Source organism: Parasteatoda tepidariorum, chromosome 10 (assembly GCF_982258835.1).
Source record: "Parasteatoda tepidariorum strain Cologne lab strain chromosome 10, Ptep-v5.0, whole genome shotgun sequence".
Classification (NCBI taxonomy): Eukaryota; Metazoa; Arthropoda; class Arachnida; order Araneae; family Theridiidae; genus Parasteatoda; species Parasteatoda tepidariorum.
The window spans coordinates 59,615,017-59,630,711 of NC_141764.1; the positions used below are offsets into that span (position 1 = coordinate 59,615,017).

A 15,695-nucleotide genomic window follows, 5' to 3' on the forward strand; every position below is an offset into this window, starting at 1 on the left:
GGATTCCAACGTGACTTGGAACCCAGCAAAACAAAATATCGAAACCATTCTTCTGAAGTTTAAATAGTAAATGCTGTATAAAACACAAAATGGGATGAGTTTCATTGTCAAAATGTTTGAGTTGGCGCAATACGCTCATACTATCCGAATAAACGCAGTATTTCCGATTCAAACTGATTGAAATAAGCCTTAATGCCAACAGAATTGCAACGGCTTCAGCGGTGAATATGGAACATATAGTTGGTATTTTATAACTGTAGGTGTCGTCAGAAATAACAATACCACAGCCTACATAGCCAGGAGATTTTGAGCCATCTGTGAAAACCGGAACATGTTGACAATATTTATGACGATGAGCTTTGTATAGTTGTTGAAAAATGATAGGCGCTACTTGAGACTTACTATATACTTCGAATGCAGAATGAAAATGATATTGTGAAACGTTCCAAGGTGGAATAAGCGAGTGATCGACACATTGTGTAGTAGATTCACAGATATTGAATGATTGGTTGAGCGAGCGCATACGAGCATTAAGAGGGCGAACATGTGAGGGTCGAGCAGCATAAATTCGTTCTAAACTTACTGGGAGTGTTTCCCGTTTAAGAGGGTGTGATGAGGATGAGATTACGTGATAATAATATGTTAAACCGAGCTGCATTCGTCTCAAATCTAAAGGCATTTGGTGACACACAGCATACAGGCTTTCCACTGGAGAAGTACGAAATGCGCCACTACATATACGCAAGGCAGTATGATGCACTGTATCCAACCTTTTAAGGTGTGAAGTTGAGGCAGTGCCATATACTGCACAAGCATAATCAATACGCGCTAGAATAAGTGCCTGATATATGCGTAGTAATGCGATACGATCTGCACCCCAGTGCGTATTTGAAATGACGCGTAACATGTTCATAGTCTTCTCACAACGTTTTCGCAACTGTTTAATATGAGGGCCAAATGTCAACTTCTTGTCGAAAATCACTCCCAAAAATTTTGTTTCCTCTACAATGGGTATAGCTGCATTATTAATGTAAATGGTAGGATTGTTATGTAGTCTGCGTAGCCGACAGAAATGCATGCATGAACTTTTGGATGGTGAAAGGGTATGACCGTTCTGGTCACACCATTCTATAATTTTATTCACTGCCAGTTGTAATTGACGTTCTATTACTCTCATGTCAGATCCTGAGCACGAGACGTTAAGATCGTCTACATAAAGGGAACCAAAAACTGTTGGTGGTAGTATGTGTAAGATGAGAGAGGCATGAACGATGAAAAGTGTGACACTAAGGACGCTACCCTGTGGAACCCCTTCGGATTGAATGAAGACATCAGAGAAAGTACTTCCCAATTTGACTCGAAAATACCTCTGACTCAGGAAGTTTTTGATAAATGCAGGGAGATGACCACGGAGACCCATGTCAAACAAAGCCTTCAGAATTCCGTAGCGCCAAGTCCGATCGTACGCCTTCTCAATATCAAAGAAGATAGAGATAAAATGGCTACGTCGGACAAAAGCATTACGTATACGAGATTCTAAAGCTACAATGTTATCCATAGTCGATCTACCCTTGCGAAAACCGCTTTGAAAGTTGGGAATTAGATGTTTCTTTTCGAGGTAATAAACAAGACGAGAGTTTATCATACGCTCAAGAATTTTACAAAAACAACTCGTTAGCGCGATTGGACGATAATTCGTTGGTTCTGTCGGATCTTTACCCGGTTTCAAGATGGGTATAACTATCGCCTCACGCCAGCTATTTGGATAGATCTGCTCCAACCATATTCTGTTGAAAAGCACGAGGATGTTGTGCAAGGACGCGGTATTCAAGTTGCGAAGCATGCAATATGCAATACCATCGCGGCCAGGGCTTGTATTGGGGGCTTTAGCGAGTGCTCGTTGTAATTCTAGGACTGTAAATGCTCGGTTATATTGAAAATGTTGCCTCGTTTCAAAATTTATTTTGCGTCTTTCAGCAACTAGCTTGTGAGCTTGAAAGGTTTGACTGTAGCTGTCAAAGTTGGAGATAGCAGCGAAAGTTTCACCCAAGATGTTACTCACATCTACAGGGTCAGAGTACGTGGTACCGTTTATATCAAATACCGGAAGATGAAATTCGCGGTAGATACCATTGGCCCTCTTGACTCTCGACCAGACTTGTTTGGGAGATGTCGTAGATGTGATGGATGAAACGTAACGCTTCCAAGAGTCCCTTTGGGAATGGCGTCTTGTCCGGCGAGCAAAAGCTCTAGCTCGTTTAAAAGCCACAAAATTATCGTTTGTTGGATAGCGACGGAAGGTATTCCATAATATCTGCTTCTCTTTGTGAGCTTTAGAGCATTCAGCATTCCACCAAGGCTTACGGAGACGGTGAGGAAAGGTAGATGTCCTTGGTACGCTAACTTCAGCAGCATGTATTATAACTGAAGTTACATTCTCAACTGCGTCATTTATATTGTTATCTGTTACCATATCTTCAGTGATATCAGCAAGCTGATTGAAGAGATTCCAATCAGCCCGATGATATATGAAAACAGAGGGTCTGGGAGTATTATTAACAGTAGCTATATATGAAATAATTATGGGAAAATGATCGCTGTTATGAAGATCATTATTGATCGAAAGTTGTGAAAAAGGCAAAAGTGCAGGCGAACATAAAGCTAGGTCAATGCAATGGAACGTTTGTGTGGGTGCATGAAAATATGTGTCCTCACCTTCATTGAGTAAACATAAGTTATGGTCGGTTATGAGATTTTCTATTTGGCGTCCGCGAGCATTGGAGTCGGAACTACCCCATAGTTCGCTGTGACCATTAAAATCCCCGAATAGCAGGAAAGGTGCAGGAAGTTGATGAAGTAATGCGTTCAACTCTGATTGGAGTATCGAAGCATGCGGAGGTAAATAAATAGAGCAGATTGTAATGGAGATGTTAAAGTAAATTTGAACGGCAACAGCCTGTAAAGGAGTAGACAGTAAAAGGCGTGATGATGGGAAATATGTGGAGATTAAAATTGCAACTCCACCGGTAGGTCGAATAGTATCGACACAATCTTTCCGATGGCAGACATAATTACGAAGTTTAAAATTATGTGATGGGGATAAAAATGTTTCTTGAAGTGCTAAACATGTGGGTTGATATTTAAAAACAATATCTCTGATATCAGACATTTTATTTCTTGCACTGCGACAGTTCCAAGAAATAAGAGAAATTGGCATTATTTCTTTTTCTTTGAAGTGGAAGAGGATGAAGGCTCGCCGTCCATTGGAAGTTCATCGAAAAGGGATTCATCTTCCGAAGGATGTAGCGTCAAAACATCATCCATCTTCTGTGAAGCAGCAGAAGTAGATTGATTGTTGTTTTGATTAAATTTAGGGTTTTTCTTTTTCCTGGTTATGCCAGGCTTTTCACTAGGTGGTAGTTTTGAGTACGAGTTCTGCGCTGAGGCAGGCCGAACTTTCTCTGAGAAATTAGTTCGAGATGCTTTTGTAGGTGGAGGAGATGTTGATATAGGCCTACGAGATGTCGACGGTCCAGTAAAATTAAATACTGGTTTTTTGTTGAGTGTAGTAGATGGAATAGGAAGTTTTCGGTTTGTGTGCTGTGAGGAATTTGCTGGTAAAATATCGGTTTGAGTGCTCACTGAATTATATGAAATCTTAGCAGCCGCAGAATAGGACACACCCGGACGAGGTGTACGGGCTGTAACTATTCGGCGTGCTTCACTAAATGTCAGGTTTTGCATTACTTTGATAGATTGTATTTCCTTTTCCTGTGACCATTTAGGACAACCCCTGGAGTAGGCCACATGATCACCCTTGCAATTTACGCAAAGGGGTGGCAACTCACAGGAAGTGTCCTCGTGGTCAATGCCAGAACAACGAGCACAGGTAGCTTTGCCTCGACACGATGTTTTAGAGTGACCAAACCTTTGACAATAAAAACATCTCAAAGGGTTGGGCACATATGGTCGAACTGGACAGTTATGCCAAGCAAGCTTCACCGAAGATGGCAGTTTGGGTAAGTTAAACGTAAGGATAAGATGCTTCGTAGAGATGAGTTTACCATCCCTGCGAATCTTGATCCTTCGTACAGATGAAACATGTTGGTTTTCTAATTCCTCTACTATCATTTCTTCTGTGTCATTTATGAAATCTGCTTCTGAAATAACACCTCTGCAGGTGTTCAAAGATTTATGTGGTGTAATAGCAACTTCAAACGAGCACATTTTAGTACATGTTGTTAAAACAGTAGCTTGTTTATCTGTGGAGACTTGAACGAGGAGGTCACCAGAACGCAGCTTTTTCACCGAGGCTACTTCCCCCAAAACAGAGAGAAGAGCCTTGTGTATCAAAATTGGGGATACGTTAGTGAAAGATGTATTTGGTATAGCAGGGTTAGTTAGATTTATCATAAAGAATCTAGCGTAGTCATATGGTGTAAGGGGTGTTCCGCTGTTTTTGCTTTGGTGTGCGGAACTGAACACCTTACCATTTTCAGCCATAGAAAATAAGAATTATTTCTACTACTAGCGGCATCACCCACCACGGAGTCCTACTTAGGGGATGCAATTAACGATTTGGTGTTGCCACCAACCCGCTATCTGACACCGATGCTGACCAATAGCTATACGCCCGTAAGTCACCCCTGAAGCAGCCTCCACCCTTATCGAGGTGCCCAGTAGGTGACCCCGGGCTTGACCCTAGCCAACAGATGACGATTGTGACCAGCCGATTGGTGCACACAGGCCAATATGCACCTCCCGTTTACCTGAAGCACGGGCCAAAGCAGTGTATTGGGGTACCAAGATGCCCCTCAACTGCCAGGATCCCCTTTTCCAGGGACACGGGTCTCCACGCACGGCAAACACGCGGGTGGTTTCTTCCCATCTGGGTCCGTTACTACAGGGTCAAAATCAAAACACAGATGAAAAGCCTTTACCAGCAAATTCGGCAACCACGACAAGGGGGAAGAAAAAGGGGAAAGTAGGAGTAAAGGGAGAGGAAACGGAAGGGAGGACAGATCACTAGGGTACCCCGGGGCGTGACTCCCTGTGTTTATCTAAAGAAGGTAAACCCCCTCAGGGGGCCTTGTGGAATCAAGGAGATCGCTATATTCGAGAGGCACTTAGATATACAAGTGATAGTCATTAAGCACAGATAAAATGAATCAGGTGATTATATTTTTATTCTGTATTTTTTTTTTCCATCTTAGGTTTTTCTTATTTTTGAAAAAAAAAAAAGAATATTGATATATTATTGTCTACACTTTCTTATACGTTTCTCTTAGGTCTCTAACAAAGGCAGCAGCACAGGAACGAGAGAGGTCTACTTAAGGCTCAATAACTCATATTATGACCTCATTCGCTCTCCGAAAGGATTTTATGCGGCCACTCACTTCTGCGAGTCATGTTTCAAGCCATTTCAAAATTTAGTGGATCATCGCTGCGAGTTTTTGTGCTACGTGAGCAGAAAGAGCTTCCAGGTGCCATGATTGCGATAGGTTATGTAACTCTTCCTCCAGTTTCTCCGCACATATAGAGAAGGGTTTATGTGCTCTGGTAAGAAATATGCTATTTAAAAGAGCTGTTCTATTTTATAAGCATTTGTAATTTTTTTAAGGAAAGCGGAATGAAGTGATTTTATTTATTTATTTTTATTTGTTTTTAGATATATCAATGTAGAAGGTGTTCTAAAGTGTTAGAGAGGAGAAAATGACCCAAAGAGCAATATAGATGCGGTGAGTTACGTTGCAAGAACTGCAAAAAGTATTTTCCACCGGGCCATCGATCTTTTCTGGATAAAGTTGAAGTAAAATATCCCAATCATAAGCTCATCTTCTATGCTTTTGTGACGACACAAGTGACGGGTGAGCATTTTGTGAACTATGCCATTCTCCAGTACGCTGATGGTGCAGAGCGTGTATTCCAAGGAGTGGACACTCTTGCAATATTTTGCACTTATGTGCTGTCTCCAGTACACAAGGGGTACACATTGATCGCACATAATATGAAGGGGTTTGACAGCCAGTTTGTTTTAAGATGGTTGCTGGAAAGAGGATATCAGCCTAAGGTGATCCCGCACGGATCTAAGGTATTGCAGATTTCGCTGATCGCATTGAGTATCCGCTTCATCGATTCATTCTGTTTCATGACAAATGGCCCTATCCGAACTACCAAAAATGCTTGGAATTCGTGAGTTGGTCAAAGGTTCCTTCCCGCATTTTTTTAATGTTCCTGAAAACCAAGAATATATAGGTGCGATGCCGGATCACTCCTTCTATGGCCCAGGTTCTATGTCCTCAGAAACTCGTCACAAATTCATGGCCTGGTATAGTGAGCATAAAGATGATGTCTTTGACTTCGCAAAGAAATGGAGATCTATTGTCGGTATGTATCCAATGTAATAGTATTTATTTTATTTTATTTTAGTTTTTTTATGTGTAAGTTGGCTTCTTTCAATTTTGTATTAGATCCGACGTGGATATACTAAGAAAATGTTGCTTAGAGTTTAGAAAACAGTTTCTAGAAATTTGCAGTATTGATCCATTTTGGTAAGGTTTATTTATTTATTTTTTTATTATCATTTACTAAAGCATGAATCTTTTATCAGTACATTTTACTAATACATATATAGCTTTTATTTTTTTTAATAACATGTCATTTTATAATTTTAGTTACGTGACCATCGCTGCATCCTGCATGGCCTGCTATCGAAGCTATCATATCATACCTGGAACGATCGCTATGGTACCAGTACATGGTTACGTTAACGGCAACTACAGTCTTGACAGTATTAGATGGTTGGAGTACGTGTCTTTTTCGGAAGGGATTTCTATCAATCATGCGTTGAACGGTCAAGGGGAAGTTTTTATAGATGGAATAAAAGTGGATAGGTATTGCGCTGTAACGAGCACGGTTTATCGGTTTCACGTAAGTTTTTTTCTTCTTTCTGTATTTTTTTTAAATTATTTTTTATAAATTGTTATGATGGTATGTTTAAGTTATTTTTGTTAGTTATTTATGGGCACAATTTTATTTAATTCTTTTTGGGCACCGCGTTTTAATTTAAATAATCTCATTTTTTTTAATCTATATTTTTTTTACTTTAATCAACAACCACATCTGATTTTCACTTACACCCCTATCCTCCAACACCTTCCAATATTTTCTCCTTCACCCCTACTTGAGAATGGATTCATTCACAGGTGTGAATAGTCAAAACGATAGTAGCGCCACCCTTTGGTGCGGATGAATACATGAGCGGGAGGAAAGAGCGGCAATTCGCTTTTAGGTTTTCCCCTGCTGCTGACGACTGAGATTGAACGTGATCTGTGGAAGGATGCGGGGTGGCCGGCCACGCGCGCTTCTAGGATAAGTCCTTTACCTTTTTTTTTCTAATATATTTTTTATGTGCCCGTAATTTCTTTTATTGTTGTATAATTTTGGTATGACGTAACTAAAGAGAAATGATTATTTTTAAATAACCTGTCGAACTAAAATGTAAGTTATGTAGCAGTGAAGCAACTCATTTTTAAATTGTAAACTTATTTGACTTATGATTAAGTTCTTTGAATAAAAATATTTAGTCTGGATTAATTATGCTGTTGGATGTGAATCCTTAAAATTTAATTTGCTTTTATCTTCCAGATCACCAAGGTTATTATTGCTGTAAATTTAAATGTGCTAATAGTTTTAAATTAACTTAAATTACTTCTACTTGTTATATCTGATAAATTTTGTTAGTTAAAGTTAAATGTTCTCACAACGCAATTATTTTTTGAAAAATCATTCTTGAATCCTTAAATATACTTTTTTTTTTCTCTATTCAAAAATAAGATATAACAAATTGGTGCCGTTGACCAGCGGCCACGTGTTAATGCTTAAGATTAAAAAATTAACTTGCTGGTCGTTAACTTTAAGTAATATGAAACTAATTATGCTAAATTTAATTGTGATTACCAAAAATAATTTTTAATAATATATATAGTATATATATGAATGATTGCTTAAATCTTGATTAAATTAATTTTTATTACTGCTACATGATCGCGTTATTATTGTCGAAGCACTACATCTGCGTATGCTTCATTTTTACTCTCTTGTTATTGTTAAGGATTATTGTATTTAATTGTATAATTGTGTTCATTTTATGAGAATTGAATAGAATCTTAACTCCTCATAATCTTAGTCAATCACGTGCACTTTTAGGTTTAGGGTTAAAAACAATATCCCAACTTGTTTTATATATTTTGTGTAGTAGGAATGTTTTTAGATTTTCATGAGATATTTGAGTTTTTACAAGAAAACATGGATTGCACGTGTTATAAATTGATAGGGTTAATTATTGAATGTAATAGATAAACGTCATCTGTAATATCAATCAGGATTTTATTTTATGTTTTATATAGTCACAAATATTAAAGCCTTTGATTTTATTTTAAGTTTATGTAATTTTTGGCGCGTTTCAGGTGTAGGAAATTTCTTATAAATTTTATTAGTTAAGCCTTATATCGAAAATGGCAGAACCTCGGTCAGACACTTCGTCTTCGGATCCTGCTGCAGCAAACAGAATTGATATTATTCCTGTGGTCAAAAGCCACACGATCTCAGAATTTTTACCCGTTATCCCTAATTTTGATGGGAATTCGAGTTTTTCCAGATTTTTCGACAAATTCAATTCCATTGCAGAATACTGCAACTGGGATGCAAATGATAAAATTTTAGCGCTATCTTTACGCCTCACTGGCGAAGCACAAGAGTTTATAAACACACAACGAAATTTAAAACAAGCGAAAGATTTTGATTTAATAGTTAATTCTTTAAGGGATAGGTTTGAGACGAAGTCAAACATGGCTTCAAATATCACTAAACTTACACAGGCATATCAACTGCCGTGCGAAAATGCCAGGCAATTTTTTAGCCGCTTAGAAGGTATATCATACAACTGTATACCGAATAATAATAGTACTGAATTTGAGGATTATCGACAACAACTCTTGTTGTCAGCTGCTAAACAGGGTCTGAGGGTGGAGTTACTGAGAGGAATTGCCTCAACAGCTTTAAACAGCTATAATGAATTTAAGAAGCATGCACTAACATTCGAAGAAAATTTTAAGGTTATTGAACCGCTAGAGCTAGCAGCTACTATACAAGCTAAAGCAGGAGAAAAATCAGATAACAAAATAGATAGTCTTACTGATAAAATTGAACAGCTTACTGTAAAATTAAATGATATGCAAATTCAACTAAATGCACAGAGCATTCATTCAAATAAAGAAAATTCACACAGGACGCGAAATGTTAATAATCATCTTCAGGCTCAGTCAAAGAAAAAATGCTTTAAGTGTAACAAATTAGGCCACATAGCTAAATATTGCCGAATTCCATTTTGTAACTTTTGTAACCGTAGCGGACATTCATTGGATAATTGTTTTAAAAAGAATAAAAGTTTAAACTAATTGGGGGAGAGACCGCTGCACCACCTGTCTCTGTTGGTATCCCCGATATGGTGTTTAAAGATTATCAGAATTTAAATCAAGATATAAAAAGGAGTACACTTTCGGTTGAAAGCCCAGAGTTTGTCCCCAGCCTTAACAATTATAAAAACCTTCCCATTATAGGAGTAAATATTAAAAATTTAAATTATTTTGCTCTCTTAGACACTGGATCTACTGTAAATTTAATCTCCGAACACATTTTAGACGAATTAAGTTTGACTAGTAAACAAAAGAATTGTAGAGTGGAGGTACAGAATTTCAATGGAGGTCGTGTAAGCATAAACAAATCAATAAATTTGAGTTTCAAAATCGATACTAGTAGATTTTCGGCAGATTTTTTTGTCCTACCTAAACTTTCTAGAGATTATGATATGATATTGGGTTTTCCCTATTTAAATAAAAATAAACTGATATTAGATTGTAAAAACAAAATTTTGAAAAATGATGAGCTTAATGTGAATCTAATGTATGCAAATTCTAATGATACCTGTAATGCTTGCAAGTCAGAGGAGGGAATTCCTTTTTATGCAAATAAGAAAATAATTGTACCCCCTTTCTCGCAGTTAGCAGTTCCTGTTCGTTCTAAAAACAAATTAATTAAACATACTGAACAAATACTTCTTTTGCCCAACAAAAATATAGACAATCTTTTAATTGCAAGGACTGTTTCCTTGGCTTCTGATAAACTGTTTATAAATGTCATGAATGTAGGTGAAACCCCTATCCATATTAATAAAAACGCGTCTCTTGTTAAAATGGAATGTTTGTTTGTATCAAATGAAGAAAAATGTAATAGCATTGACACAGCTCAACTTGGAGAGGATTTTGAGTGTTGGGGTGGAAATTTTCAGCTTGATCATTTAGATGCTGAACAAAGGGATATATTGTTGGAATTTTATGATATTTCTAACTTTTATATAAAATTTTATGTATGTTTTCTATGTATTATTGTCGCAAATATATCTAAGGATATTTTGTCAAATTTTTATTCTGTGAGTGAAACTCACAAAAGTTATGATCAATTTTGACATGAATTGTATAAGTTTTTTTTTTCTAAAATCCTTGGCAAGAGAGTAAATTATAAATTTCTTTTTGGTCATTTAAATTTTCCAATGTTTATGTGATTTTGAGAATTGGGTTGTTTGGGGATATAGATGGTAGGAAGTGCAACTATGGATTTATAATTACCTGCTAAGACGTTTCAACTAAATAGACTGTTAAGCGTATTTAACAATATGTAACTGTTGGACATTACCTGCTAAGATGTTTCAACTAAATAGACTGTTAAGCGTATTTAACAATATGTAACTGTTGGACATTTCACTGTGTTCAAAGTGTGTGTTTGGAAGTACAAAATGTCTCATCAGAGAAACAGAACTAAAATCACGTTAGTCTCCATAAGCAACGTACACTCCATAAGCAACGATGGTTACTACGCAAGAAACGTTACTGCCTGGGGCAGCAAAAGGGCCCTTTGCCGTTCCTGGTCGGTGGATGATTTTCTGATAAGTTATATCGTGTCGAAAAGTGACAGTCATGAATGAGAGTTCTATCCAAGTGAGAGTACTATTGAAGTGAGAGTACATGTATCGAAAAGTGCCATGTGATCAGCTAGCTAAGACATGGAATGTGATAAAAGACAGAGTATACCGATGGGAGGCTTCTGAAGGAAAAACTCCTAACACACACAAGAATACACATCACGAGTAACAAAATCTTTCCTCTGGACTTACTGCAGAAAGTCTATTGTGAAGCTTTGAATTATGTTGAACTGTGTTGATTGGTTCAAGGAACCGAAGATGCCCCTGTAACTTTTAGACCTTTAAACAACTCGATTCTCAAATACACACCGTCATGATATTCCATTGAATCATTTATGTTTAGGTTTAGTTCAAATAAGTAATAATCAAAAAAAAAAAAATTCTTTGGATTGATTTTTTTTTTTTTTCTCCTTACCGGGATGGAATGTTATGATGGTATGTTTAAGTTATTTTTGTTAGTTATTTATGGGCACAATTTTATTTAATTCTTTTTGGGCACCGCGTTTTAATTTAAATAATCTCATTTTTTTTAATCTATATTTTTTTTACTTTAATCAACAACCACATCTGATTTTCACTTACACCCCTATCCTCCAACACCTTCCAATATTTTCTCCTTCACCCCTACTTGAGAATGGATTCATTCACAGGTGTGAATAGTCAAAACGATAGTAGCGCCACCCTTTGGTGCGGATGAATACATGAGCGGGAGGAAAGAGCGGCAATTCGCTTTTAGGTTTTCCCCTGCTGCTGACGACTGAGATTGAACGTGATCTGTGGAAGGATGCGGGGTGGCCGGCCACGCGCGCTTCTAGGATAAGTCCTTTACCTTTTTTTTTCTAATATATTTTTTATGTGCCCGTAATTTCTTTTATTGTTGTATAATTTTGGTATGACGTAACTAAAGAGAAATGATTATTTTTAAATAACCTGTCGAACTAAAATGTAAGTTATGTAGCAGTGAAGCAACTCATTTTTAAATTGTAAACTTATTTGACTTATGATTAAGTTCTTTGAATAAAAATATTTAGTCTGGATTAATTATGCTGTTGGATGTGAATCCTTAAAATTTAATTTGCTTTTATCTTCCAGATCACCAAGGTTATTATTGCTGTAAATTTAAATGTGCTAATAGTTTTAAATTAACTTAAATTACTTCTACTTGTTATATCTGATAAATTTTGTTAGTTAAAGTTAAATGTTCTCACAACGCAATTATTTTTTGAAAAATCATTCTTGAATCCTTAAATATACTTTTTTTTTTCTCTATTCAAAAATAAGATATAACAAAATGATGATAAATTATTTTTAGTTTGTTTACTTTTTATTATTCTTTGAAAACAGGGCTGCTTCTTCCATGGTTGTGCAAAATGTTACGATCCGGATATTATTAATCCCGTGTCTGGTGAGACCCTGGAGAGACTTAGAAGGAAGACAATAGAAATCTCTGAAATAATCAGGAGAAAAGGGCATCGTTTAATTGAAATGTGGGAGCATGACTAGGCACTGATTGATGAGGAATTTAACTTCATTATGTTCTACAGCGACATTCAACTTCCAAATTCTAATGTTAAGCATGTCCCATCTTCAAGTCTGAAGTTATGGAGTGAGTTTGAAAACCTAGTTAAAACCTGCGTTACCTGACTAAAAAATGTCAAAAACTTGCATGTACGAAAGGAAGATTAATGTATTGATTGATGAAATTTATGTGCGTGAATCCATTCAATTCAAAGGTAAGCAGTTGTCTAGTGTGGCTGAAAACAAAGAAGAAAATTCCTCCGCAACGACAATACAAGCTTTCATGATTTCTTCCTTAAAATCTTCCTATAGAGAAATTATAAGCTTAACACCGGTGAAAAACCAAACTGCTTCTGATTTGTTCACACTGACGAAGCAAGTGTTACAGCTTTTAGATAAAACTGGATTTGTTGTTTTCGCTTTGATATCTGATAATAGAATAAATAGAAATATGTTTAAGCTGTTATCCCCAACATTTAATGTCGATTTGCTCGTTGCAAACCCATATAATTCGTCAAACTCTTTTTATGTCATTTTTGATTCTGTGCACGAGGTCAAATCAATGAAGAACAATTGGATGAATCAACTGGATCTTGAAAAAACTTTTATTTGTCCAAATTTTAACAACACTTCTGCGACTGAAAAAGTTAGTTTTTCACTTTTACGAAAGATATATAATTTTGAGAAAGACTCAATTGTAAAGTTTGCTCCCTAATTAAGTTTCAAGGTGGTTCACCCAACGAACATAGAGCGTCAGAATGTTTTGTAAGCATTAAAGGCATTTGATGCCACAAATTGTGCAGCCTTGGAAAAATATGGCAAAGAAAACAAATTTGTCCTACCATGGCAGCCAACATCAACCTTTTTGACTGTTATAAAGAAGTGGTGGGACATCATGAATATTAACAATCCAAATAAAGGGATATGCCTTAGAAATCCAAACAGTGAAGCATTCCGATCAGTCCATGATGAACGACTAGCTTTTCTCGAAAGGCTTGCAGGCATGGCAAGACTTAAAATTAAAATCTAGATGTGGATGCTTTAGCGAGGAGACATTTTTTGCAGTGATTCATACTACGAAATGTATGATAAGCATTATCCGAAACTTGCTCGATAATGATTTTTCGTACGTTCTGACTGCCAAATTTCAAACAGACCTCTTGGAGTCTCGTTTTGGAGTGTACCGCCAAATGTCAGGCAGTAATTATCACGTGACTGTCCAGGAAATAATTGAAAGTGAAAGGAAGCTCCGTGTAAAGTTTCATTCGAAAATCTGTGGAACATTTTCCATTAAATATCTTTTTTGGGATGCAGATGAAACTGAAGCTTTAATTGTTGCTGAACTGTTGGCCTTTGATGATGTGCTTTCAGACACTAACGAATTTCAAACATCTGATAATGAAATTCCTACCTACATTGGTGGTTATTGTGTTCATAAGTTGGATTTGACATGTGAAGCCTGTCGAAAGTGTTATAAATTGGATACGTGTCTTACAGTTGATATGAATGAAAACATTCCACTGCCCTTGAACTGTACCAAAAGTTCTTATATAGATGTGGTGTGATCATGGGATCACCACAATGTTTACTTTTCATACTGGGCTGTCTCCAACAGGAGCGCCCTCTTCATTGCCTTTGCAGGATCTCTAGGGCTCGACTCATAGCTCGTCTTTAGAGATTCTCCCAGCCGCTGAAGAGGGGACGCTATCTTTTGTTGTTGTTGTAGTTAATTTACGTCGCACTAGAGCTGCACAATGGGCTATTGGCGACGGTCTGGGAAACACCCCTGAGGATGATCCGAAGACTTGCCATCACAATTTTGATCCTCTGCAGAGGGGATGGCACCCCCGCTTCGGTAGCCCGACGACCTGCACGCGAGAGATAGACCAGTATTCCCCGTGGATCTCGAGTAAGTGGTTGCCTTTTTGAGAGCAGCATCCTTTTTGTTCCCCCCCCCTGTGTGCTCTAGAGTTTAATCTTTGATTTTTACCGTTATAAGTTTCTGCAACCTTATCTTCTAATTATTTATTTGATGCATCATGTAATTCTACAAGGAAACATTTATTTCAATATGTTAAATTAAATTCCTATCTACTCCCTGGAGCACACAGGGAGGACCCAGCATCCACGTGGTGGATTCACTTTCTTGTGAATTGGTGAGCTGTATACTGGAAATGAACATGTTCTTAGAACCAAAATTTAGGAAGGTGATGTATCAAATCTATCACAAGCAGTTAGCGGATGATCTGCACCTCATGTCCCTTCCTTCAACCACATCCCCCGGCAAAAATATGGAGCCGTCACCAGGATCCTAGAGTATCTGATGATAGTGTAAAGATAAGTGCGTGCGTCAAAATATGTGAATAGTGAAAATGTGCGAATAGTATTCCGAATCTTCCCGGCAGAATTATACAGTGAAATTGTGTCCAATAGTGAAGTTTTTTAAGGTAATTTCAACATTTGTATGATGATTTGTATGAGACTGAGGATGAAGAATAGTTCATTGTGTATTTCACGCTTGTGCTAAACGACATAGTTGACAGCAGTATTTATGGAAATCTCCACATGTATAATAAATATCGAAAGATGGTACCTTTATTTATAAGAGATAAGTGTGAAGTTCAGTGTTATTTTCTATATATTTAGTGTTATATTTTTTGCATTTGATATTTACTGCATTTTATTGATTACAAAATTTTTTTTTCCAACCATTTAAGTTTAAATATAATATTTGGGTATTGTTATTTAATTGGTCTCACAAGAATTAAATTAATATAGTAAACAGTTCATTAATTTAAAACAAATTAATATGTTGTATTCAATTATAGTCATACATTTTTAAATTTTTTTCCATATTCAATGTGCCTCATAAAATTTATATAAATAACTATTTTGTTTTGAAGGCATTTTCATTTGGCAAAACCTAATTATTTAACTGTATTTTCTTATTGTATTTCATTTTAATGCGCACTAGAGCCCAAGCAATGGCTGACGCTAAAAATTTTAACCTAAACATTCAAACCTTTTCTGGAGATGAATCTATTGCTTGGTTTCTGGAGCAGATTTGCCAGATGAAAACATTGTTCGGCTGGTCGGAGGAGGTTGCCTTACTTTTTTTGAAAGGAAAATTGCAGGGGGT

The 15,695-nt window shown here is 36.8% G+C and overlaps 1 protein-coding gene across 1 annotated transcript; it reads left to right on the forward strand.

The window, feature by feature from the left end:
• The first annotated feature begins 13,021 nt into the window (after window positions 1–13,021).
• On the forward strand, window positions 13,022–15,165 carry LOC147802959 (uncharacterized). The gene has a single exon (XM_087153863.1). It carries the CDS (start codon window positions 13,642–13,644, stop codon window positions 14,119–14,121), a length of 480 nt encoding a protein of 159 aa, XP_087009989.1. The 5' UTR covers window positions 13,022–13,641; the 3' UTR covers window positions 14,122–15,165.
• The last annotated feature ends 530 nt before the right edge of the window (window positions 15,166–15,695 follow it).

What these genes read in the sequence shown, in the direction of transcription:
- LOC147802959 (XM_087153863.1), top strand. Translation starts at nt 13,642, where the DNA reads ATGATAAGCATTATCCGAAACTTGCTCGATAATGATTTTTCGTACGTT.